Source organism: Anser anser, assembly GCF_964211835.1.
Source record: "Anser anser genome assembly, chromosome: 12".
Lineage (NCBI taxonomy): Eukaryota > Metazoa > Chordata > Aves > Anseriformes > Anatidae > Anser > Anser anser.
Window position 1 is genome coordinate 12,459,207 of NC_139733.1, and position 26,503 is coordinate 12,485,709.

The 26,503-nt window shown below is 52.8% G+C and overlaps 1 protein-coding gene across 1 annotated transcript in view; it reads right to left on the reverse strand.

Moving 5' to 3' along the window:
• The window catches only part of PODXL2 (podocalyxin like 2), a 30,170-nt gene extending 8,487 nt beyond the window's left edge, over positions 1-21,683 (reverse strand). Inside the window, exons 1-4 of the mRNA XM_083795380.1 lie at positions 21,513-21,683; positions 11,438-11,731; positions 2,579-3,474; positions 1,464-1,538 (exon numbers count right to left, since the gene is read on the reverse strand). Coding sequence (XP_083651506.1) covers positions 1,464-1,538; positions 2,579-3,474; positions 11,438-11,731; positions 21,513-21,558 — 1,311 coding nt within the window. The 5' untranslated portion in view covers positions 21,559-21,683. The remainder of the gene's footprint in view (positions 1-1,463; positions 1,539-2,578; positions 3,475-11,437; positions 11,732-21,512) is intronic.
• Positions 21,684-26,503: the final 4,820 nt, after the last annotated feature.

Genomic DNA, 26,503 nt, shown 5'->3' on the forward strand with positions numbered 1-26,503 from the left:
TAATGGGAGACAGGGAATGAAGCAATGTTCGTGTTAAATACGTGTGTTGACAAGTGTCCCTTAGAATAAAGGGGAGGAAAGTACAAATCACCCATTGGGAAGTTTTTTGAAACATGAAATCAAGTAGAAAAACAGTTCAGGCCTGCCTATCCCAGGGCACTTCCTTCTTTCAGCATGACAGAACTGAGGATCCAACAGTAAAGGCACAGTTTTGTCAAGGGACATCTCCACGTCTGCTTTTCAGCTCTTGCCCTTCCACTGGTTGAAACAACACAAGACCACAATAAAGAAGCTACCATGTTTTGCAAAATTAATAAGCACTTAAACTCCACAGAGATGGCAGAAAGAGTAATGGTGGATGTGGAGGAAAAAGGAATGGTTTTCAGAGTTGCAATTGTGAACTACAACAGAAACACGACTCTCCAAAGGGCAAACCTGTCTGCCTAAAGTCAGGAGGAATGAGGCGTGACTTTTAATCTGCCTCTACAGCAGTCAGCGCGCTTTGTGGTGTAAATCACCTGCCTTCACTGCCCCCAGATATTTCACCTTGAGCCCCAAGAACACACACCACAAACTCACCACTAGTGGAAACAGGTCAGTGCAGAAGGGTCACCCTGCAGTAACAAAACCACTCCCCTCTGCCCACGGCAGGAGCTGCAACAAGCAGGAGTGCAGACACACAAGGACAGAACGGGGCTCCCTGATGAAATATTTTGGTCTCAGGCTGTCAGGCTCATAACCATTTCTGAGAATTATGAAAGGCACCTTGACCCCAGGCCTTTCACAACTGGTTTTAAAGTGCCTGATAGAAGGCCCAGCAGAGGTGAATGAGCCCTTTTACCAGAGATCCACAAGGGGCTCCGGGCTCATGAATTAACTGCAGCTTTGCGGGGATGGATGGACAGGCAGTGGATTAGCAGAGCACGTCTAGTTAACAGTCCCAGATAACACACAAGGTAACAGGGTGGGAACAAGAGGCATTTAAGGAAGATTTAGAGACAGCTGCTTGATACTGAACCATTCACACTGCAAGTGGGGAATCCTTTTTCCTCTGATCCATCAGAGGAATGTTCCTATATCCTGGAAGGAAAAGAAGGAAAAAGAAGACAAGGAGGAAGGGTCACACCTCAATCCTGCCACACTGCCTGTAAGCAAGAGGTACACAGTTAGAAGCTCTCATGTCTCCTGATAAACCAGGTGAACACGCACAAACTAGCAGCCAGGAGTTAGTCAAAATCCAATCTGGAACTGACATGGTCTAGACTGAGTGAAATCCACCCACTCTTTACCCATTTGGGGAACAGGAATATTTCTGTCCTTCTCTCCACAGCCTCTGTAGGGATTTTGAGAATTAGTGCTTTTAAAATGTTTTGTAGTGAAAGCACACAGCAAGAGCTGCGCCTGCCTCCACATCTCTCAGCACTATTCCTCCCATGCCAGCAAATCTCCGTGGACTGACTTACACAGTCAATGTTATCCGACATATTCAGGATGATGTAGTTTTTCCCCGCAAGGTTGCTCCAGTCTTTGCAGATCACCTGGAAAGACAAGACGTAAAGACAGCTGGGTTTGTATAGCAAATGCAGCTCTTCTGCTGAAAGCACGGGGTACACACGGGGCTGTGCCATACCCCAGAGAAGTGCTTCTCAGAGGAAGGATCTGTACTCTCTTCGCACTACAGAGGATTCACCCTTCCATTTGTAATGCGGGACACTGGCTGCTTTCATTTCAGTGCTAGCACATGCAGCACAAGGCTACTGCGCCAGCTTCCCACAGCCCAGCTTACCTTCCCCTCATATCTAGAGTCTAGGATGAGTTGAGAACTCAATGCAAAGCTTTCTAGCCTGCAGCCTTATTCTATATGTGATCAACTCTTACCACAAAACCTAACCAGGAGCCCATGGGGAGCTTAAACTGGTGAGAGAGGGCAGTTCTTTGCAGCCTGGGCAGGAAGCACAAAAAGACTAAGTCACTCACTCAGGGTCCCAAGTACTTTGGGGCAGAAAGAAAAATTAAAAGCTTTCCCTGGTACTTTTTCCACCAATCTGCTCGTCCTGCCTTTACCAGCTGCCAGCTTGCTGGATTCAGGAGCTGTACTTCACCTCACGCCTCCTCACCCACGGGCTCTCCTAGACTAACATCCTCACAGATCGCTCTGCCCTGCTCCACCTGCTCTGCATCTGGTGACCGCATCAGGCAGCGGCAACAAAAATAGCACTTCCTTCTCACTCCCTTTCCAGAAATCCTTGGGGCCGTTTTTGTCCTGACACTTCCAATAATGAAGTCTGAGAAAACAAGGAGCTCTCGCTGCCACGTGTGCCCCAGAGGGAAGGTGTTTATTAGAAGCAGGGTTTTTCATGAGGGAAGATGTGAGGGGGGCAGGGCTTTCCCCAAGCACCACAGGTACCTTAAGAAGTGCTGTGAAAAACCCTCCAAAATTCAGTTTGGGCTGAGTTGGACGAGCAGGAAAAGCTACTTCCACCAGTCAGACTTAGGGGGCTGGTAAGGTTAAGGGGTTGAGCACCCTGCCAAATATCTCCAGTACAACCCCCCATCCGCTGCCCCCTCCCAGCGCTACCTGTGCTGAATTCCAGGGCATTTCTGTCGGCAGCACGGCCATGCGGGCGTCCCCAGCCTGCGGCGACAGGCTCCCCTCTGCTGTCACAGCCTCTGTGGCCGACTCGGTGTCATTCCAGACAGGATCCTGCACGGGCTCCTCAGCCCTGTCCCACGGAGCCGCAGAGGAAGCGGGGTGCTGCTCACCACCAGAATGAGTCTGGGCGTCTGTGGAGCTGCCGCCAGGAGCGGGTGTCCAAACAGGCGTTTCTGCTGGCTGCTCAAGTTCAGTTAGCGCTGTGGGCTCCAGCATCTCCCACCCCACCGTTGTCTCCAAGAACTCCTCTCGGGCTGAATGTTCTTCCCCACCAGCCTCCACCGTGGGCTCTGCAAGCTCTGCTCTTGCGGTAGTCACAGTCTGCTCGGAATACGCTCCCCCGACAGCCCACGTGTCTCCGTCTGTCACCTCAAAGGGCTCTTCCAAAATACCAGGAGACCTTGCAGCAGCAGTAGAAGAAACAGAAGACACTGGCAGAAGACTCGGCCCCATGCTGCTCCCAAGGTCTAAGCCAGCAGGAGCAGAGTCCTCTTCTTGCCCTCCCACAGCTGCCTCAGTCACAACACCTGGGCGGGCAGAGGCTGTGGAAAACACGACGGAGAACAAGGACTCCTCTTGGCCCGCTGGTTCAGAAGATGTAACCTCTGGCCCAGAGGTCTGAAGGCTCTCCACTCCTCCTCTTGAGTGATCTATAGGGAGCAGCCCCTCCTCTTCCTCCAGCGTGCTGGAGAAAGGTGTGTGCAAGTCAGGCTCTACAAATTCTGCCGGCGGATGGACAGTAGCTGCTTCCCAGTTGTCTTTTACCTGCGTCCCATTCCCTTTCGGCAGGGCCTTCTGAGAGGCAGCAGGAAAGCTGTAGTCTAAAAAGAGATCCAAGAGACTTCATGTCACATCCTAAGTACCTGCGAACTCCGAACAACAGAGAACTGCCCCCACTGCACGTGGCTAGCCACATATGGGATCAAACGGCAGGGATTCTTTAAGAGCAGAGAGCCTGCCACTGAAGAGAACAGTCCCACCCGGTAAGCGCAGCGTACTGGTAAATGCACTGTATGCTCCTGGACTTACCCAGCTCCCTGCCCCATCCCAGCGAACCCGCTTTCCCTAGGGAAAATTCGTACCTTCATTCTCCTCACTCCTTTCTGCCCTGAAGGTGTTTTCACAGACCTGCTAGCCACGAGGGCTGCAAATAGCAGCTCTGACACCTCGCATTCTGTCAGGTGAGGTTAGGAGTGTTAGGAATCAGGCTGGGACCTAGGGATTCATTCTGCATGGGTTTTAGAAAGAGCTGTCAGATACGAGCTGAATGAGAAATACTAGGGAAGGGAACGGCAGCACAGCAAACCCCATCCTTCTCCCTGGCATGCCGAGGTTACACCGCCAAACCCTGAATCAACCTGGGCACCTCTGAAATGCAGAACTTGAGTTTGTATAAGGCTTCACAAAAGAAAAGTCATCCCACAGACATCTGCATTATGAGATTCCCATGTCATTAAGGAGCAGTTTTGCTGCAGGGATACAGAAGTCAGAAACAGGAACTGAATACAACTCCCCTCCCTCCAACTTCAGCCCTGAGTTGTTCCGTGGCTCTCACCACAAACACAAGGGATACTGCTCGACAAATGTAGATGCTGAAGGAGAAGAAACACCTCACAAAGGTAAGGTTAAAGCAGGCAGTGGAAGCCCAAGGACAAGTGGTTGCAGAGTAAGGAGAGTACCCATAAGATCAGACACACTAAGCTGGAAGTCAGAAGAGTCCCCGCAGCCACAAATCAGCCTATCTGCCTTGAGAAACTGTCTGTATCCAAGTAGCTCCGTTTCTGCAGTTTGCTTCCCAATCACCTCCCTTTCTCCCCAAGACAAGCACAGCGTATATTCTGAGAAACAAAGGAAGAGGATCCCTGTGCTGGTCTTGCCAAAGGCCTTTACCGACAGCCAGGCATCCCAGCGCCTGCAGGCCAGGGTCACTGCCGTGCTGGACAGATGCTGGTTAACGGCAGGCATGGCCCCAGAGCACAGGATTGAGGACACCAGGTCGGGACCCTCTGCAGACAGATGGTGAAGGTTTAGTGCCTCTCGCAGGGCTCTGCTGCTGCAGGGACACTCAGGGTTTGCACGGAAAACCCCGGCCTCAGCAGGAACCCTGCCCGCCCTGATGTGCTGTGGGCGAAGTGAGCGAGATGCTGGTTTCGTCCTCTAAAACAAGGCCCTGTCAGATGAGGCATAATTTTAAGGGATCAGTGATCCAGTGTGCCATCTCCCTTGCCTAAAGACATTCGCGGCTATTCTCGACTCCTCTGCACCTCCTCCCAGCGGGAAGAGAGCATGAACTGGCAGATGGGCACAGAATAAAAACAAACAGGGCAAAAGCAGCGTGAGGTTTGCCCCACAGGAGCTGGAAACACTCCTAGCCTGTCAGCTGGCCCCTGACGCTACGGATTCGACCTTTCCTTAAGGTGCTGTCACAGATCAGCTGGCTCCTGAGAGGGGAAGCCCTGCGTGGTGCAGCCATGCTGCCCTTTCACAAACAAGAGCTACGGGAGCCCGAAGTCCTGCCGCCTCTGCCACCTCTGCGGGGTGATGGAAGCCCAGGAGAACCGATTCCACTCTCCAGCAGGCTTCTGTCTCACAAGACAGCTGAAAACTGAAACCCCAACTGCTTCTCCGGGGCAACAAATCAGCGAGGTGGAAGCAGACACAGGAGCCCTCACACCCACCACTGATTGATTTAACATTCCCACTTGCCACCAGCCTTTCCACTGTCCTGCGTGCTAAGCTAGGAGCATCTCCCTCCTGTCTGGTTCAGTAATTCCACTGATTATAACCTTAACTCCTCTCACATCTTGCAAAGACCGTTAGTAGCTGCTCGCCTTGCAGTCAAGGCAAGAGGCAGAACTCAGAGATTCGCGTGGAGAACACGGGAACTTGAGGTGTTTTGGCCAGAGCTGTACTGCTGCGTGCTCCTCAAAACAAGCTGCTCCCCACATAACTCAGTTCCCAAAGGGCTTCAATCACCTTCCAAGCTCAGAGGTCTGAGGATGGCAATGAAATCCTTCCTTCCAGGCTTTGAGCTAGACACTTAGCTGGCCAGTCCCATACCAACCAGCTCGGCCGGAGGTCCATGAGAAACAGCAACCGTGGAACAGAGGCCGGACAGCCTCGGGTGACCTGTGCTCCTGCTGCAGGAGTGGGGCAGGTTCTTCTGTTGAAGGAGACAGGTATTACGGAGCTGGCTGCAGTGCCAGACTTGTCAGATCTGCTGCTTTATCACCTCATCAAATTGAAGAAAGGAAACAGAAGGCTGCCAAGCAGCCAAGCAGGGGTGTCCGGGAAGGGAGCAGGTAGTAACCATGCTTTCCCACCGCGGTCTGCTCTGTAAGCCTCCTGCTGAGATCAGCACTAGGTTGGAGCACAAGAGGAACTTGTGGCCACATGCGGAGATGGCGCATGCCACACACCCCTACAAACCACGAACAAAAGCAGCCAAGCCACAGTGGACCAGCCCTCTCCCAGAGGGAGGGAGCTCAGGACAATTGCCCACGGGACTCTCAGCATCTTCAGCCCCAGAGTCCAGCAGGGATGGCCCAGAAGAGCGCAGCAGGCAGCCCCACCTCCTTGTCACATCCTTTCCCAGCGTCCCTGCCTCACCAGCCCCTTGGGAGCCCGTCTCACCAATATGAAATTCCACACCTCCACCTCACCTCCCGGCCACCGCAGCCCCCTTCGTGCTTTCTACCATAGCAGGATTACATTGCAGCATCCAGCTGCCTTCCTCCCCCCCAGACCTCCCAGTTTTTCCCCTTCCAGGCCCTCCAGCAACGACCCCCAGGATCACCGCTTCCCACAGAAGCCATCTCGCACAGCCCCCCTGCCCTCTGCAGCTCCCGGCAGACCCGGGGCCGGGCCGCACAGATTCATTTCCTTTGCCTGGGGAGATGACTTGCCCTGGGAGAGGCGAATATGAGCTCCGAACCTCCGCGAAGCCACCATTTAGGTGGCGCCCCGCTTCCCCTGAAATCGATACCAAAACTTCCCCTGACACCAGATGGGCCAGGGCCTGGCTCTTTGCCAGAGCCCGATTCCCCAGCCAGACATTTAATTCATTACACTTCTGCTTCTCCTTCATTCAGAAGAGCCGGGCTCTGTTATTGCCCCGCGAGGTTCCCTAACCTGTGTTTGCCACATTAACTGTTTAAAGCAACCGAGACAGCTCAGAAAAAGGGTGAGCCCCATCGTTTTTAGTGCGCATAACCTGACCATAAGGTCTTTATTGGATTAAACGGGAAGATCACGTTAACCAGAGATTGAATTACTGATAACTAGACGGCACTGTAATAAAGACAAGGACATTCCTGGGCTTCCATCACAACACAGCTCGAAGCACAAGGTGCATTTTACCTGCTGCTTCCTATGCAGCCGGTTCTGCGGTGGTACCTGCTTGCTGTTTTACCATACAGAGCAGCCAGGCTTCTTGCAAAAATGCATGCTACATCTGACTGGAATTGCAGGGGGATCTCAAGGAAGCAAAATGCAATTACTGGTAGCGGAGCTGAAACAGTTGGGGTTAATATCCTTATCTTCCAGAAGAGGTGGGAGAAGTTACTGTCTGCCACTCCAAGACAAGTCTGAAGAAATCACAGCTAAAAGAGAGACCCAGGGTAGCAAAGTGGTTACCTCTCATTATGCTTGGAAGTTGCTTCAGGTGGAGGCTGGGTACTTTAAAGCACTACAGCTCTTCCCAAAGAGACCCACACCTCTTTTCTGCTCCGTGCCTGATCTGCAGTAAGGCTGGAATAAGCCACCCTCCCCTGAACATGGAGTCGCTGAGGGATAGCTGCACCAAAATAACATTGTGCACAGAGAAACCCTGTTAGCCACAGGTCAGCCTTCGCAAGCAATGCCTTGGTCGAGACAGCTCGTCCCTGGGCAGATCACCTAGCGTGTCAGCGTACGTTAAACCAGGGCATAAACAGGAGGCATCTCGGGAGCGGAGCTCAGGCAGGGGGCTGCTCAGTGCTAAGCTTCTTATGTAGACAGTCTTTACCAGGTGCTTCATTTCATTAAGGCTTTGTTGAAGATGGTATTAACAACTGCAGCTTTGCTGTCAGTCTGGATGAAGAGGCAGCAGATTTCAGTAAGGCTGGGAGAGACTGGGATCTCTCTGGCCAGAGGCACATAATTCATCACGGAAAGAAGTGAATCTCACTATCAGAGAAGAGTTGAGAGTGGAAAGAGATTTTATCCCTTTAGCTGGTTGGAAAACTTATTTTTCTTTGGATACAGTGCTTCTAACTTGTCTGTCCTGCTATTCCTTATCCTAGCTCTCATGGAAATCCCTTCTACTAATTACTATGAATAATTAAAAGATTACCTTTTTTTTCCTCCTCCGAAGTGCCACATGCCACCCTGGTGAATCACCAGCCCGTAAGACTGTATTTGATAGCTCCCAGCACAGTCACACCACAGGCTTCAAATGCACAACCAGGAACTAGAAGTGCTGGCTCTGGCCGTAAGGAAGGGAGCCTGCTGCCAGCCCACCGCCAGGCTGCGAGGCGTGGTGAGTTTTTGGGAGGCCACGCTTCCCACCAATTAATAATTAGGCTGTCAAATTCTAGAGCCTTCATTGGAAGCAGAATGTGTGGGGCACGGTGTTGTGATTGAGAACGCAAAGCGGGGAGCACCCCAGGACGGATGTGACACCACACAACGCCTTGACGAGAAATCAGGGACTGGAAGGAACCTGCAGTCCTGATGGCTCCTATCTTCTACCCCTAAGCCAGAAGAGATGTTGCATTTTTTTCCCCAGAAATCCAACATGATAGTAGAAAACACTACGGATGGAAGCCTCCAGGCAAAACAAGATGGAAAAGGCGGAAAGGAAGGCAAGAAAAACCTGAGGCAAGGTCCACTATATCTTCAGGGTTGATCTGTGACTTGGGGCAAGTAGATACCAAAGGCGAAGTAAAGCAGGCAAACCCAAGCTACAACCTGAGCAGCTTCTGGGTTCGTTGGAAGCCTGAGGGCACTGGGATGCAGAAGTGGCAGGTTCACAGCTCCTCTGACCTGCCTTTTGGCTGAAGTACCAGTCATCCACTGCTTTTTTCCATAACGATATGGCATCCATTTTCCCAACAGACCTAATTCTGTCTTTTCCAGATGCGCCTCTACTGGCTAGCAGCTGTACAAGAAGAGCAAAGCCAAGAGGTACCGGTGGGTTAGCACACGTGCACGTGTGCACTTCTGTGTATGCTCTGACAGAAAGAGACAAATCGCAGGGTCCTTCCACGGGCTGGTGTTCACTGATGTCAATATAGATTTACTGTTCCGAAGCATAAATCAGCAAAAGCATGTTATTCAAGAGAATGAGAGCCTCAGGCTGAGCTGTGCTCTGCCAGTGGGAGTTCGTTCTCACTTTCTAATGGACTAACAGGTGGCTGTAGATGCCACATGTTTTCCAGAAATATTTTTAAAGGATGTTCGAGTGCACTTTAAAAAAAAAAGAGCAGCAGCTGCAGATTGTTATTACTTTTTATCTCTCTCAGCCTCAAAGTCACACAAAGGCAGAGCAGTCTCCCCACACAGACTTCAGAAGGACAGAAAAAAGGAGAGATGACTAATACCGTTTTGAAATCTCAGGAGATCTGGCCTATCTGCAACAAGACCACCACTTCCAGGCCCAGTATCTTTACAGCAAACAGGGAAGGAAGCCAGCACTCCACGTCTCCTTTCAGGGTAGTAAATTTTCTCTCTCCAGTAGTACAACAATCCTGTTTTGTGCCTTGATTGATACAGGGTCTCAAATCTGTGCCTGGGGCAGATAGATCAGCTATGCCAGGCTACACTTCACTGCCATTCAGAAAGAAATCCTACTTAAGGAGAACTTATAGTATACACTTTTTTTTTTAATAGCAGCTGTTTGAAACTGTTTAATGGATTTAAAGATTGAAAATAACCTAACAGATGTCATTACACAGCTCCACAAGGTATCACATGGCATCTGTCACACATGCAGAACATAAGAGCCATTGGTTATGTGTCTCTCTCATGCACAGGCTTTGCATGACAGGAGAAGGCTGCCCAATTTAGGGATGCTATTACAATATCCTTTATAGTAAAATGACACACAGCAGGTTTCTAATTAAATTTTAAGTAGAAATGTGCTCCCAGCTCCTGAATAATTCAAACTGTTCTATTAACCAAGGTTCTGAAATGCCACTGAGACATGAGCTGTGGACATAGCAATGGCCAGGGGAAAAAAAAAAACAGCGCTTGGACGCAGTGAAGCGCTGGGCAGCGGATCGGGCAGGGTACGTGTAAAGGACAGCTGAAAGAACACATCTGTTCGTGTAGGAAAGCACTGCAGGCGAGAACGGAAGGAGAGACGAGCATGTTCTGCATACAAATGGGGTGAGGCACGTGCAAGAGGCAAGGCTGGGTTTGGTACCCAGCGCATCTCGCTCTCAATGCACAAGCACATGCCGTTCTCCAAGTCACGTCCAGATCTGGGAGTACATGCAGGTGCCTGCTGGCACACCAATAAAAGCGCCGCTGAGCACGCTGCCAGCTCGTGAGAGCGGCTAAGCCAGAGCGTGTCCCAAGGATGCACTGGTGGGAACATCCCCCGCGAGCATCGCTGCAGAGGAAGCATCTGCACAGCTTCCCCACGGCCAGGCCTGCAAGTGCCCTGGGGCTGCATGAGCGCGCGGCATGGGAGCGTGGCTGGATGAGTTTAAGGGCAACGTAAGTGAGCAAAGGGCTTCAGAGACCTACGTGGGGATCGCCCTTGTCCTCCAGAGCACGGCCTGGGCCCCAGCGGGCGGCCCGAGGCACAGCGCTGCCAGTCGGCATGCTGCAGCAGACCTCAGCCCTGGGGGAGCACAGCTCTTTTTAAGGTCAGAAACGGGTGTGAAGATAAAGCTAAAACAAGACTTGTGCCTTCTAACTCCAGGCCTGAGTCAGACCTGCTGGGAGGGAGGCAGCGACACTGGATAAGGGAAGAGGGATAAGGCTGAAGGTCTGGCCCCTGGGTAACGTTTAATACACGCCCCACATGACACTTAAGAGCGGGAGTATGTGAAATAATCTCCTAAGCTACTGGAAACCCTGCAGAGACTCCTCCTCCTTCCTCCCATCCCTCGCCGAGAACACCTCAAAGCCAACAAGGGACTCAGAGGGGAGACCACTGAGGGGACCAACGCTCAAAAACATCCACGGAGGAAAGCAAGCAGAAACACTAGCAAAGCTCAGCGTGGCCTTGGGCTCCCCAGGGAGCAGGCAGGACAGCAATGGGGCAGCTGACCAGGGGAAAAAACCCGTTGTCTTTCATCAGGCCAAATCCCTGCTGAAGTCACAGGGTGAGGAAACCAGAATTTGGCCCAGGGGATCCAGCTGCGAGTCAAACCCTAAGATGGCCTTGATCTCTGAGCCAGGGTCTTGAGACCTTTAGATCGTAACTAATTGATGGCAATGGAAAGAAGAAAGAAAAGAGAATAAAAGGGAGAAGGAGTGAAAGAGAAAGAAGGGCATGAGGCAAATGGGAAAATAGGTGGACGCGATGCTTTCCCCCCCCCCCCCCCCCAGCTCAGGGAACCTCACAGCAGCTCAGGAATAAAGGCTCAGCTGTAACTTGATTTCTAAAGCCTGTGCTTGCTCAGGGTTCACTGGGGACACATCAGGCACTGAGGTGAGAAAATAGAGCTGACGTTTAATCTCAACCCCTCTTAGCAAGAGTTGTGTCAAAGCAGGAAAACAGATCCCTGCATCCCTTCGCCTCCCCAGAGCCCTGGTGGAGAGGAGAGGAAGAACAAGGTAAAAATAGCCCACCTGTTGCTTGTCCCATGTCCAAGCTGGAGTCGTTGAGCTCGCCCCCATCTTCCCAGAAGTACTGTGGGGGCTGTAAGATCTTGGACTCTTCGTTCTCCTCGCTGGCAAAGCCTGATCCCGGGGCAGCATGCAGAGAGCCAGGGATGAGATCAGGCTCCACGGCCTCGGGGCTGGATTGCTCGTGGGAATTCATGGCCTCCAGATGGGACATCATGGCAAACTCCAGCAGGGAGGTTGAAGTGAGGCCATCAGTGGTCGATTCCTCCGAGGAGGCAAGGCAGAGGCAAAAAGTCCCTGTATAGAGACAACAAACCCACATCAGAGAGGACTGGCAAGCAGCAGGCTGGTCTCCAGACAACCTGCTCCTGCCAAAACCAACCTGCCTTGGGGTAACCTGCCCCGCACACGGGCTGCACTCAGCTGACGAGGAAAATCCGGCTATCTGGGGAAACATTCACAACCAGACAGAGGAGCATTCACATCCCCGAGGAGCCGGTGCCAAGCAGCCGCTCAGCCCTGGGCACTTCCCTTCAATGGGGCAGCGATGGGGCAGCCTTCTGGGGGCTTTCTGCCTCCCTGAAAGGACAAGGTGCCTCGTGAGTCACCCGTCCTGGAGAGGAGGTGGAACGGCTCATACTTACAGCATAAAACCCCGGCTCTGCGGAGTCAACGCCGGTTTTCTATTCCACTGTCACCCAGCCAAGGCTTCACCCCAGTGTTCCCGATACGCAGCTGTATTATATACAGGGGGATTGATTTAAACCAAAATTATTTAAATCATCAATATTAATCATGTTTTAAATCAGAAGGCTGGAAATCTATTTTTAAGCCATTGATTTGAACTTCATTTTGCATTCGCATCTTTAGTTTTTGCACAGACAGGCTGACTGTCACAGGTAAGAATTAAGGCAAACTAACAGCAAACACTACCTAATGCTGAGCAGGGATGCAGGTGGCATTTTACACTTTTGTTTAAACAATTATATACTTGGTATTTCCATTTTACATATTAGAAAGTTTGACTGACACTCCTTGATTCCTAGATGAGCCTTTAATTGTGATTTGTGTCAAGGTACATTCACATGCATATTGAACTTCAATCAAAATGCAGGAAAACAGCATCTGGAACGTGGCTTTATTCAACCGAGAAATACCACGACAAGCACGGGGACATAAAGAAAAAATACATCTACCAAACCACACTTTGCATTTAAAACATTTTTCTTAAGCAAGCGAAGTAACTAATTTGGGTGAACTGAGGGCTTCCTAGCCCTCTGTTCTTCAGCGCATTAAAATGAGATCTCATCCTCTCACAGCTGATTTTTATTTGGAGATTAAAAGAAAAAAAAAGACAAGTTTTCCTGCTTTCTCAGCTCATATTCAGTTTTTTTCAATTTTTAATGAACTAGTCACTGAACTGAACTAATTGAATAAGCTGAAATGAAGGCTAATTTGGTATCTTTCTTTGATAACTTATTTTCTAGACTGGAGAAGTGCAGCAGATCTACTCCATCTGGAGTTCAGAAAAATATCAGATACGGTGCCCCACACTGAGTTACAAGAGAAGCAAGAAAAGACAGTGATTAGTTGAAAAACTGTAAGGCAACTGTAATGCATGGGCTATAGGAAAACTGACAGGGGCTTGTGCTGGAGGGAGGCTGTTAGGAGAAATCCTCAAGGTCTGTCCTTGGACCTGGTGTTGTTTAACATTTTCCTAAGTGACCTTGGCACAAAAAATCAGGAACAAGATAATGAAATTAGCCAAGGAAACAAAGCTAGGAGACGTCCTCACTACAAAGGAAGACTGTAGATAAAGGCAGGTGATCCCAAGGATGGAAATAACAGAAATATTATGAAAAGGGACGCTGCAAAGTGGTAAGTCACCACCTTGGGAACTAGCACCAAACATTCTCTGATATAAGATAGGAAACCATCCGTTAGAAACTTCTTAAGAGAAGCTCCTGTATTAGAAATGTCTCCGAGATATCACTGGAATGCACATGTGAAAACGCTTGCAAAGTCCTGAAGCATTAGAAACAGAGATTTTACAAAGCACTGCTGAGACATCACCTGGATGCTGCACGCAGATTTGGGTACACGTGGCCTGGAATGATTCAGGCAGAGCTGAATCTGCCTTCAGGCAAGGGCACAGACTGGGCGACCTCCCAAGGTTCCTTCCCACCACCACGTCCAGAAGGACAAATTCAAATCAATGCAAGTGCCAAGATGAGTTACGGCTGGCCCTCGTGCTTTCACTGAAAATATTGGCTTCTTAGCACAGAAAAATGTTTGGGAGTTGCTGCTCGCTTGCCAGGCTGGTTACCAGCCCTGCCCTGGGAAGGCTGGAAGCCCAGAAATGCACTTGTCAAGCCTTGTGCGTGCTCCGAGCTTCTCCGCCTACCTCTGCTCTTCTCTGAACCCAGCAAAACCCAGTATTGGTTATTCTTTCCCATAGACACTTGAGTCAGGCTTCTGCACTCCTCAGTCTCGATTGTTTTGTTCTATTGATCCAAGGCAAGACCGGCTGAGGCCAGCGCAGCGGCAAAAAGCAAATGGCAAAAGAGCACCGGAGGGGAAGGAGGCTGCTGCAGCATCACGGAGCCGACCAAGGCACCCCTGGGGACGGGCCAGCTCCCTGGGAGCCACACACAGTGAAATGCACAGCTGGAAATGAGAAATTGCACACCTCTCGTGCAGGAGTGTGTCGGTCCAGAGAGACCCGGCCTGCTGTCGTGCCGCCGACTGAGTGGTGCTCACCAGGCTCCGAAGCGCCGCTGCCCAGACCGGGCATCCCCAGCCTGCCACAAGAGAACTGGAGCGTCTGCAGCAGTAACGGGGCACTGCTGAGCCCCGAACGGCCCAGCCGGGGACAGCCCTTGTCTTGAAGAGCTTACTGCTTGAGGAAACATGACAGAGAGCAGCGAGGGGCGGAAAGGGAGCGTTATTCTCCAATTATCCAGAAAAGGGGAGCAGAAGGATGGGGAAAGACTACAGCAGAGGTCCAAGGACATGTGGAAAACGTGGCGTAGTTGGAAGTAAAACCGCCTGGATCCTACTTATGCACAGCCCAGGTCCCCCTGCCAGCTAGGCAAAGCCTCAACACACAGCTCTGCGCCAGCTCCAGGCATGGCTCAAGCTTCTCAGCTCCACACCGAGCCACACACCGTTTGTGCTGCCTCCAAGCCCCAGCCCAGCCCAACAGCCCTACAACAGACATCTCGTGGCAGATGAACCTGGGCAGCCAGGGAGCTAATCCCACCCCTGCAGGAAGCTCAGGTCCTGGGACTTCGTTTACCCTCATTTAACTCTGAAGTGTTTACCCAGTTAAAACCCCTTAAGCTGCATTATCTTGCTTACTGGGATGCTCTGCTCTCCTCAGCCCAAGATAAAACTGCACCGCCTCATCCCTAAGAGGGAGGCATTAATAGACACGGCCCGAGCCAGGCAGGTTTCTCCAGGAGTGGATGTGGGGTAGGACACCAGCCTGGGGCCTGACCCACGGGCACAGGGTGCAGAGGTCGGCCTGGGGGAACTGCCTGCGCCAGCCCCAGCCCAGGTATCACAAGGCACCTTCTCCAGACAGCATCCTGACACCAACTCATACCTTTTGCAGCAGCACCAACCCAAAGGCTTGGGGTGCCGAAAGCAGATTTGTCACTTTCCCCCCCTCTCTCTTCCAAGCATCTGATAAAGGAGCTCGATGCAGCTGTCAACTCTGAGGCAAAGAAAGAATCAAAGCACGAGCTGAGCTGGGCGGCCGGGGAGCACAGCTGAGAAATCCAACCCAAGGAGTCAGCAGCTAGCCATTGTCCTCCTAGGATGGGGAACAGGGATCAGGCGACTTCCATTAGCCATCAGTCTCCAGTCTGGTATTTTAAAAGGCATATCAAACGGTAGGAGAAAAGAAACACGAATAAAACCCTGCGACTGGAGATGGGAGGGAGCAGGGAACGGAGCCAGGGCTCGCCAGCTGCTTCAATGGGGCGTTTGTCTCTCGTTTCTATTTTTGCGGCACCTCTGCGTAACCTGGAGGAGACGAGGCTCTGCATGCTAAAGAGGGCAGCCAGCCTTCGGGGAAACAGCAGGGATGTGAGCACGGGAGGCAACACCAGCCCCAGCCCACAGAGCGCAGGGAAAGTGGGAGAGGTAAGCGGCGCGGGGAGAGGGAACAAAGGCAGAGAGCGTGCAGTGGGAACAGCGCGGGAGCTCCTGCTCTGGCTGCGAACTCTCGAGCTCTCCAGCTGGCAGCAACCACAAACGTGACATGTGGAGGGAACACCGACCTTGCTGAAGAGGCTTCACCTCCACGAGGAGCGGAATGGGGCAGTTTCAACAACAGGGAGCAATAGTGTTACCTTGCCACAGCCGCTGGAGAAGCGCCAGCCTGGAGGATACACACGTGAAACGAGTTTGCTGGTCGCTGATCCCACTGGTGCCTCAGAAAATGGCTTCAGCTCACAGCAGTGAAGCTTGCTCTGCTCAGCTCAGCAGAGGATGCGACAAAAGAGCCCGAAAAGGCAGATGGAGGAGTTTTGCTCAATAGCAAGGAAAAAAAAAAAAAAAAACAATCTGAGAAAAGAACATCTGCCGCCTATCTCCAGAACTGCTGGGAATAAAAGGAGTTTCATGTTTGTGCTCAACCCTAGGAGAACCCCAAAGCGTTTTCTACGTTAGCCAACCAAGAACCACGTTGTCCCTTTGCCACAAGGCAAGCCACCTCTCCACGGGATGGGGCAGCTGCTTAAAAGCTCCCAACCGGCCTATGGAACAGGACTAGCAGGGAAAGAGGAAATAAGTCACTTCTGGATCCAGCTGAAATGAGAGGAGGGACTTGGGGACGTGAAATGGAATCTGGCTAGGACTGTGTCAAACGGCCTGTAAAATTTTCTTGCTTTTTAATTAACAACGAGCAAATCTCAGTTTTCTCTCCAAGGAAATAACACAAACATCCTATAAGGTGTCATCACGTTGGCTCGACCTACAGAGGGGTTGCGTGCCCTTTAGTTTGCCCATCTCCCCAGCCCTATCAGCTGGTTTTACCTCTCCTTCTCCAGTGCTGGGACTGTAACACACCGCCAGGAAGGCGGGATCAGCCCTGGCTGAGGGGAAGAGCATTAGCCTGGAGCACGTGCTCTGACTTTCTTGGCTCTCACCACCGACTAGCAGAGCCTGTACAATACCACCCAGGCGGGTGTACAACGGGTACCAGGGAGGGAGGCCAGGGCACCTCGGTGTCACCAACGCGGCAGCCCCAACGACGTCCATCTGGCCCTGCTACCGTTGACCTTCCTTTCAGGCTCAGCCCAGACCCCGGAGTTATCCGACAACGTTATTTCCTAGGAGCACTGGGTCAGGAATGGGTCATTCGCCGATAATCGGGTAGGACAGGAACACAATGACCAGATGAGGGAAGCATCTGCCACGGATCTGCCCTCCCCCAGACCACCGCCTGCAAAAGCTGGGGAGCAAGGCCCGAGGGCAGGGAGGAGAGAGGCCCCAGGCAGAGCTGCCAATGCAGAAACGCTCACAAAACATAACAAAACACGACGCTGATTTAAATAACAAAAAAAAAAAATAATCCCAGCTGCAGGCAGGAGGAAGAGGAGAAGCGTAATGCTGTTCAGCTGAGGGCTGTCCCAGCTGATTCCCCCACTCTCACCTGAAGTCGGGCTCTCAGCAGGGTGCAAACGGGAGAGCCATTTAACAGCCAAGTCATTCTGGTGCTAATTCAGTTACAGCCTGGAGCACTGCCCCTCTCCCAGCCCGGCCCTGCTGCTGCTCCCCCAGTGCCCCGGACCTCTCACACATCCAGCCAGGTCCCTAATCTGAGAGTGTGTCTAATTAGGACTTCAGAAAACAAGATCAGAATGCCTTCCTCCTCCCGTACTGTCAGCAAGCAGGTCCCTCACTGGGTGTCCCCCGAAGCCATCCACCATCCCACGGCCCTGGTACATTTTGCAAAGCAGTGGGAGAAGTAACGCGGGGAGCACGTACAGGCCCTGCACGAACTAAGGAGAAGGCGACGAGGCACAGCTGGAGGCCCTTGCAATGGGGCAACTCTTTAGAAGGAGATCCTAAAGCACCCCGTAGTTGTGCCAGCATCTCGAAGCTTTTAGAGATCTTGACAGCTAATATAACCAGGGAGCTCGAACACGGGGAGCAGGGCGTGCAAGTTGCACACACCGAGCAGGCACCACCTCGCCACAACAGACCGCACGCGTTTGCTCCCCTGACACCTCAGCGGAGAACACCTCCAGCAGGCAGCGCAGGTACCACGATGGGAGGAGGCCAGGAACGCCAGGACGGGCACCTGCTTTTGCAGCCAGCTGCAGACGTGCCCTCCAGCAACGGACATGCACCGAGGTCTGACCTGCAGGGCTGCCGGACCCTCGGCCCGCTCTGAGCAGAGCCAGTCTCCCAGCAGACTCCACAGAACCAGGCTGCAGCAGCTCAGGCGAGCCCCTCTCCCCCCTTCCATCAGCCGTTCATGCCGGGAGTCACAACCGTGCCTGGTTTCAGCCTCGCAGACTGTTTCCCTTCGCTCCCTCCCCGGATCGTCTCGTAGCCTTCACACCTCCCTCCTCTGCTGCTGCCGCGTCTGCTCCTCCGCGCTTCTCGCTATCGACCGCGGCGGGTCCCTGCTCGGGGGGAGACGCAGCCCCTGGGGAAACAGCGCCAGGTAGGCAGTTGCGCCCAGCAGAAGTGAATTTACCTCTCTCGGTTACCTTTCCTAAGCATCCTCAAAGCAGCCCGCAAGCCCCAGGGGTTAACAGACCACAGGATGAAAGCAACTGATCTGGGGAAAAAAAAAAAAAAACAAACAAAGCAAAACAAAAACAACACCGCCCACAGATTCCTTTGCCCAAAACATTTCAACTGCCTGCCAGAAAGTCACCTCGCCAGGCCTTTGCTCCCACTACTCGCTCTGTCTGGGCTGCACGCCCCGGTCCTGTTTCCAGCACACCAAGTAAAGGTGCGCGGCTGCCCTGCCTGCAAACCTCCCTGCCCGGGCAGGACAAGCGCTGCTGCAGAAGGCAGGACAGACATCCCTCCAGACACGGCCCCAGCGGAGCAGAAGCCTTTGACACCAGCTCAGCCCAAAGGACTTTACGACACACCGGGCACAACCCTGAGCACAGAATGCGCATCCAGATCCCGGGAGGCACAACGGGGCTCGGCACGGGGACGGCGGGGTCCGATCGGAGCGCCAGCAGGGCGCGTCTTCCTCACCAGCATCCCTGGCCCTCTGAGCAAACCAAGGCACGTGTTTGCTCTGCCTCTGTGCGACTCTGCCCGGGCTGCGCTCGTGTGGCTGACAAATACCCTCTCTCCATTCTTTCGGGATTACGTGTTTCAATAGCCGGCGAGGACTGGAAGCAAGTTCACCCGACTGCCAGCTGTGGGCCGCGACGCACCTTCCCCGCAGCCCCTCGCACCACAGCCCATCTGCCTTTGTGTCTCCTGCTCACTTATTTACCCACAAAATGCCGGAGCGTCTTCCCACGCTGAGCAGAGGGGAAAAAAAAAAAAAAACTTTTGTGTGCTCTGATCTGCAGCTTGTCGCCTGCAGCTTCCCCTTGAGGGCTTAATGTAGTTATTTCTACCCCTGATGCCTATAATTAAATGAACATTTCCTTATGGCACTGAAGAGGCCAAGGAAAAATTGACTACAGGGAATTTTCATCCATCCTGATTTATACTCCCTCAGCTCCGGCTGTTCACACACTGCTAACAAGGAATCTTCTAAGCAGGCAGAAGGGAAAAAAATAATAAATAGCCCACATGCAGACAAGCACCTGGGGAGACAATGAGAGGGAAAAGACCGCTTCCCTGCCCTCTCCCCTGCTTTTAACCACATCATTTTCCTACTTGCAAAAGCAAAGGGGCTCAGATACCCGAGAGCCCGGAGAGATGTTTCCATGCTCTGCCAGCAGACCTACACACTGCTCAGCCTGCTCCGGGGACCCCGATGTGGGGCATGTTTAGCCTGTCCCGAGGGTCTGCAGAAGCTCCCGACCCCAGGAGGCAGCTGCAAGCACGCCTTTCCCTCGGCATCAGGGATGCAGACCCTGCAGCTCTCGGCTTTTAACCATGCCTGTCTTGTGGGACTGGAGGAGCGAAGCCACAACGCACTGAATTATGCCAGGCTGGAACAGCTCCTTAACCACTGAGCAAAGCTGCTAACCAAAATGGGCTCAATTTAGAAATTCTCAGCAGTCTTTGTCTCTAATTCTGACCTTCCAGCTAGGTAGGAAAACAGGTCTCCAGAGATGCCTGGCCATCCAAGTCCAGCCACCACAACACACCAGGATTACCAGTTTCACTAGATGAGGAACTGAGCTGCCCCTCTGGGCCACCCCTCGTCTCCCATCCCTCCGCCTCTCTCTGCTAGGACAGCAGAGAGGATCACAGGGAAATCCAAGGACCCAAATCCTCTGTATCATCACCAGCTGGACAGCAACGCTAGAAAGTTTCCAGCAGTCTGTGCAGAAGAGGAAACACCCTCCCTCAGCACAGCAGCATCAGCTGTAGACCTTTTGGGTGCCAGATTTTAAAACCACCACGAGGTCCCTGTCCATTCCCCGCAGAGCAAATGCAGCTTTCAAGCGTGGGGATGGGGCCAGCCTGCGCTGGCAGAATGGTGGGATAGGAATACAGCTGCTCCTACCCATGCTCATTGCCCTGCTCCATGGAGGAGGCGGAGGTCTGGCAGAATTTGGGGCACAGGTTTCCCAATGAGATGCGGCTAAAGGACTTCTGCAAGCTGTGCCCGCGGTTTTCCCTAGCGTGGACAGCCTGCCTCGAGGGAAACACGGAGCTGGCTCCCAGCTCAGCTCAGGAAAGGCTTAGTGCTTCTGTGCCACGGAGTATTGGCACAGAACCCCAACAGGTTTTTTGATCCATTTTGCTCTTTAAGCTCACTATTGTTTCCAAACCTAAAAGGCTTTATCCCTTCTCTTTAGGGAGCTCCAGACCACAGGGGCAAGGCGCTGTACATACAGCTCAGGGACAGAGAGACTCCACAGAGCTTCCAGATGACACATTCCCCCACAAACATTTTCAGGAGCTTGGGGGTAATAAGACAGACATGCCAGGGGGCTGGATGTCACCGTATCACAGCTCGGTCGTGCTGGAAGACAGCGACTGGTTGGGAAACCAGCCCTTCCCTCCCTGCCAGGATGACTCAAGACAAAGACTCCCCCACACTTTAGATGTCCCCGTTCCGAACTCCTGTTTCTCAGCTTCGCTCTGACCAGATTTTGGTACAAAAGAGACGGTGGTAGGGAGGGCGAGCGCAATCGCAGCCTCATGAGTCTTGGGGAGGGGAGCCCTTTGTTGGGAAATTTCCCCAGATTATTTAAAAATAGGAGCAAAGCCCTCGCAACTATTCCGAGTACAATTATTCTTGCACTTAATTGCCTCTCCCTGGCACCCTACCTCTCCTCCAAATTTCAAGGGGAAGCTCTTGGAGGGGGGAACGCGGAGCAATTTGTGGTTCCCCCTTCCTTTGTGGCAGTTTTGCGGTAGTTGGTAAAATTACCACGACGCCAGAAGAAGCCATAAACACAAGAGAGCGCTTTGGGGGCAGCCCTGGCGTAGCAAGGTCCTCCGTGGCGGGCAGCTCACCCCATTCCGGGCGACGTCCGTCCTCACAGCATCGCGAGGGCAGTCGGGACTGGCCATGGCGTGCAGGGTCCCCACCGGGGACCCCGTCATCGATGCTGGAGACCCTGGGCGAGCAAAACCCACGGGCACCCCACAACCGGGGGGCAACCAGCCACCACCCCTTGGGGTGCCGGTGCTCAGGGGGAGCTCGGTACCCAAGGAGACCTGCGGGGACCCAACAGCGGGTCCCGGTTCTTGGGGTAAGCGGGGTGCTGGGGACCTGCCACCCGCAGAGGTGCCGGTGCCCCGGGGGCAGGGATGGATGACCCCCGGTGCTCAGGGCGCTCCGCTACCCGGGGACGGCACCGGAGGGATGGAAGGGATGGAAGCGGGGAGGAGGGGGGGTCCCGGTGCCTGCCCCCACCCTCCCGCTGGGATGGCGGCGCCCCCCCCTCCAGCCCTCACTCACCGGCGGCCAGCAGCAGCAGCGCCGGGGCCCGGTGCAACGGCTGCATGGCGGCGGCCGCTGCCCTGCCGCGCCGCCTCTTCACGGGGAGCGGGGCCGCCCCGCCGCCCGCCGGGCTCTGCCCCTCGCCGCCGCGCCCGGCCCGGCGCCGCCTCCTCCCGCCGCTACGGGGGCGGGGAGACGGGGAGGGGGCGTCCGGAGCCCCCCCCCCCCCCCCCCCCCCGGGGGCTGAGGGGGGCCGTGGAGGCGGCGCGGAGCCGGTGCTCGGTGCCCGCCGAGCCGCCCCCCCCCCGCCCCCCGCCTCTCCCCAAGCCGGCTGCAGGGCCCCGGCCCCCCGCGCCTCCGTGTGGCGGCGGTGGGTGGTGAGAGCCGGGAGGGCCGCGGGTGCCCGGCAGGCGCCGAGGGAATGGGGTTCCTCAGCGGGAACCCCATGGGGACGGTCCCAGACCGTGGGCCCTTTGAACCCCGGGGTGGAAAAGCCCGCAGAGTGATATCTTGCTTCACACCTTGTTTCACCAGTGAGCCACAGAGCCACGCACTGTGTGTGTACCCGCTTCGCTCCATGAGGAAAGGTTTCTCCCCCACGGCAACTTCATTTCTCTGACTCGTGTCCCACAGGCCTCCAGCCCCTGAGCAGCCACCGCTGAGGGGCCGCACAGCTCCCAGTCCAGTCACGGCCTCACGTCTGAGAGATCTACCCAAAACCCAAGCGTTACAGGGCTGCAAACACCTCATAACTCCAAGCTGAAGGACCCCAAAACAAATCTGCCCCTTTCCATTGGGTATCAGGCTCATTGGGCATCAAGCTTTCCTCAACAGCAGCACCTAGGTGCCTTTTTCTTTGGTTTCAGAACAATTTTCTCTTGTCACGCAACTCTAGGAGGGCAGGCAACGCCGACATCAAACATCTCAAGCCCTGAGTGAGGAGGTGGTAGCACTGCCATGGCCTCACCGAGTGCCTTCACGGTGGCCACTTTTGTTGCTTTCTGAGCTGCGAAGACGTCAGGAGGAGCATTGGTTTGCAGGTCTCTCTCCATATGCTCTGCTCAGCAAGCCACACACAGGGCAGAGACATGCTGGTGGCTTCTCATCGGCCTCCCCATCCTTCACGAGCCATGTTGGGCCCCCGGTGCCCAGTGCTCTCCTTTGCCCATGCAGCATGTGGCTGAGACAACAACATGTCGGTCTGGAGGCGGTCAGGATTCTAGATCCAAACATTCTTATCCCCTAAATAAATGTTCACTAAAAATATTCCAGTCTTTTTTTTTTTCCTTTTCCCTGCAAGTATTGAATGTTCTTTTGTTGAAGATTGAATCTCCTGAAAAAGTACTGATGGTATTTTTTTTCTGCCATGAGCTTGGTGGCTTTCTGACAACTAAAGAAAGGTGGCATGCCAAAGCCCACCAAACCCTCTTGAAAGCCAAACAACCAGCCCCGGGTACCTGATACGGTCAGTGCTGGCCTTTGTAGCTCCTACCAGACCACCACCGCCCCTCTGGGCAGCTGCCTGCCCTTTTTGCCCTCTTTTCCCCTCCATCACCCGCTCCCATGCAGCAGTTACCCCGAGTGGGACAGGGGCAGGTGATGGACTGGCTGCTCCAGTTCCCCAGCACAGCAAGGCAAAGCCAGCAGGCTTGAACCAAACTACTTGCTTTTGGCTTCTGTCAGACCACGTCCTCCCAGCGCTCTGAAAGTCCTTTTTATCCCAGAATCAATGCAGCCCCCAACCCCCACTGCGCAGGAAATGCAGCAGGAACTACCGAGCTGCCTCCTACCCCTTCGCCGAGATAAAAACCCTTCAGTACACTCAGATCCTAGCCCAGGCATGGCATTTAATGAATACTCTTGTCATTTTTCACTTTTATGCTGGTAATTTGGCTGTCTCTGCGTGCAGGTGGCTTACTACAAGCGGGTAACTAAGGGCCTTTCAGATCTCTTGACCCTGCCACATCCAGCCCCCAAATCTTAGAAACTGGTTCCAGTGTCTCCAGCAGCCTCATAGCATCAAAGGCAGTGCAGACACCCTCATGAATTACCCGGGCTCGCATCAGAGGGGAGGAAACCACGCTGGCACGGCGCTGTGCACGCTTACTATGAGGCTCATGGTGCTCCCTGGTGCCGCATGGATTTATTTTGACATTGTACATCGGTCTCACACTGAGCAGCAGAAAGGGGCAGTATGAAAGGAGAAGATGCATCTTAGACAAGAAAATGAGAGAAAATTTGTGGCCACATCGATCAGCCAGGTCAGCGTTGCCAGCAGAGACGGGCAACACCAGTGCTCTTTAAAAACAGCATGAGCTTAAACCCAGCACAGCCCGTGTCTTCGTCGTATGCTCCCTTGGATAGGCACGGCTGGCTCAGCTCTCCCGAGGTATTGACAGCTTTACAGGCAAAGGTTTGTCATTTCTCATTTGATCTTCTCCAGCCTCCCTACCTGGGGTATGTTCTCCAACCATGGTCAGAGCACCGGTAAAAGGGGCTTTGCAATTGCACTAAATGCTTTTTATAGCTGCTTCAAAGCTATTCAGAAAAGTGATACTGGGAGGAACTTTTATCAGTATTACCATTATCTGTGCTTTGCTGTTCTTCCCCCAAATTGTTCAATTTCACAGTTACGTCTATTAGACGGAATCAAAAAGCAAGTGTGTATTTTAGGCTGGCAAAACTGAAAATCCTTCTGCCGCTTTCCCCCTAAGTTACCGTAACAGCTTTTGCCTCCAGGAAATTCAGCCAGCTTTCCGATTTCAATTTAAGGGTCACGTTTTGTTCCAAGACGCTTGCAAACAAATACTACTGAAGTAGAGGAATGAGGTGATAGCTAAAGGAAAGAATTTGCTGCCTAGGACTTGTTAATTAAAAGCAAATTAAATAGAAGTCTAATCTCAACAGAAATACAACTTGTTTTGAAACTCCAGTTTAAAAAAAAAAAAAAAATCAACACATTAATTTGAAATATGCTGGTAAGATGTTTTATTCTCCTAAATCCAGCAAAACTGAATTCACTTACAAAGATGAAAGTGATCTATTGCCCTTGCTCAGCAGAGCAAGAAAATAAACAATACGCAAAACAAATAAGCAGTCAGATGTTAAGTTCTTGCAGTGTTAGAAATGCAGGATGTCACCAGTACCAGGAAAAAGGTTTAACACTTCTTCCATTGCATGCTCACAATTATCATACAGCAGAAAGGGATCTGTGGCTATTCTTGGCGCAAAGAAAAACAAAAACAAAAACCCACTGCTTTCAGACTCTGTCCAGTTAATTCAGTCTCTGGCTTTTTGGGACAGAGACTCAGTGACACAGCAGGCTTGTGGCACACCAAGCAGTTTAACCCCAACTACTGTGAAGCTGGGCAGCCTTTTGGCATCTCACCCCCCCTTGACAGGGAAGCTTGAGAGTCCCCTGCCCAGCCTCTCCTTCCTTGGGCACAAGGAAGGATTTAACCTCTCCCTTGTTGCAGCATACCTGAATTTATTCCAGAGTCTCTGACAAGCTTTACATAAGCTTATTTGCTGACTAGCCTTTTAATGCTAGGACACAAAGATTTTGACTGCACTGAGCAGGGGTGGGTACCCACTCTGTTCTCACCTAGCCCAGGCATGCAGCCGTTCTGTGGGGAAAACGCACGCCTTCTGCTCTCATCCAAAATCCTTCTGGGAAAGATGTGTAACAAACACTTCAAGAAGAGTGACCTGGAGCAATTGATGCCTTCCAGGATGTGCCGTAATTAGAGGGGAATGGGATCTGTTCCATTGAGAGCACAGGAGTGGGAGCAAGGTTTTCTGTATCACTTTGAGCCTTTCTTCATCTCTCCGCACCAGCTTCCTCCCTTTAGGGAAGGGCATGCTACCCACCTGGGACACAGCGCTGCCTGCTTCCCAGCCCCTGCTGTAAGAAGTGGTGAAAGAGCACACACAAGTTGTGCTGTACTTTTACTCCCAGTTTTCACATGCCCCTGCTGCTTCCCATCCCTGAAGCGCTGCATTTCTCTCCCCTCTAAAGCGGAGCCGATTGCTGCATTAATAGCCATGCCATTCTCCTGCAGGAGGCTCTGACAGCAAACCCCCACAGACTCCTAGAGGGCAGAAGAAAACAAAGCTATATTGAATTTGATTAAGGGGCCGGAATAACCTTTAACAGAGCCACCTGAGGCAAGGAAGCAGACAGCTCTCCAGCTGAAAGCCAAAGCAAGTTTCCTCACAGCCATAGGGACAGGGCTCCTCCCAGAGAAGCAGCAGCCCAGGCACATTGCTGTGTTGCAGCAGGCACGCAGAGGGATGGTCACAGCCCTCCACACACTTGAGGGGTGACTACTGACTGAGCTTCTAGCTAGGAAGCAGAAAGGATTTGGTCTCTTAGGGTTTTAGTCACATCATTTAAGCTGGGTTTCTGCACAACACGGCTTGGAGAACTCTTATCTCTGCATTGAGCACAGCCACTCAGTTCCTAGGCAGAGACCAAATGCCCTTCTGGAAAGGGTTGCAGACGGATAGAGAAATCTGCAGAAATGCAGAAAACTAGATGTCCGGAGAGCAGGCAAACCTCAGACCTCCTGAAGCTTTTTGCTGGAGCAGGAGAATAAGCACGTTAAAGCCCAGTAGAACAAGGAGGTTAGCGATAAAGGGCAGGAGATTTGGTCTTTGCATATCTTAGAGGCATAACCTGGGTCCACGTTAGCAACCATCAAGTCCTTGCTGTGCAGGTTTTAAGGAACATACACTGGGGAACTGAGCACAGTAAGACAGCTAGCATGACAGGGACCCCTCCAGTGCCTAAGCGAGCAGAGCTGCCCAGGGATAGCAGTCAGGTTCAGACTCCACATCATGAGCAGAGCTCATGTCAGCGAGGCCAGTCCAATACCAAAGCAGGGAGCTGGTCCAGAGGCCAGTCAGGTCTGGTGAAGGCAACCATGGCCAGACACTGCCCAGCAACCACTTGGCAGGTCCACAGTGATGGGACAGAGCCAGAGCCGGATGGCAGATCACAGCCCAGA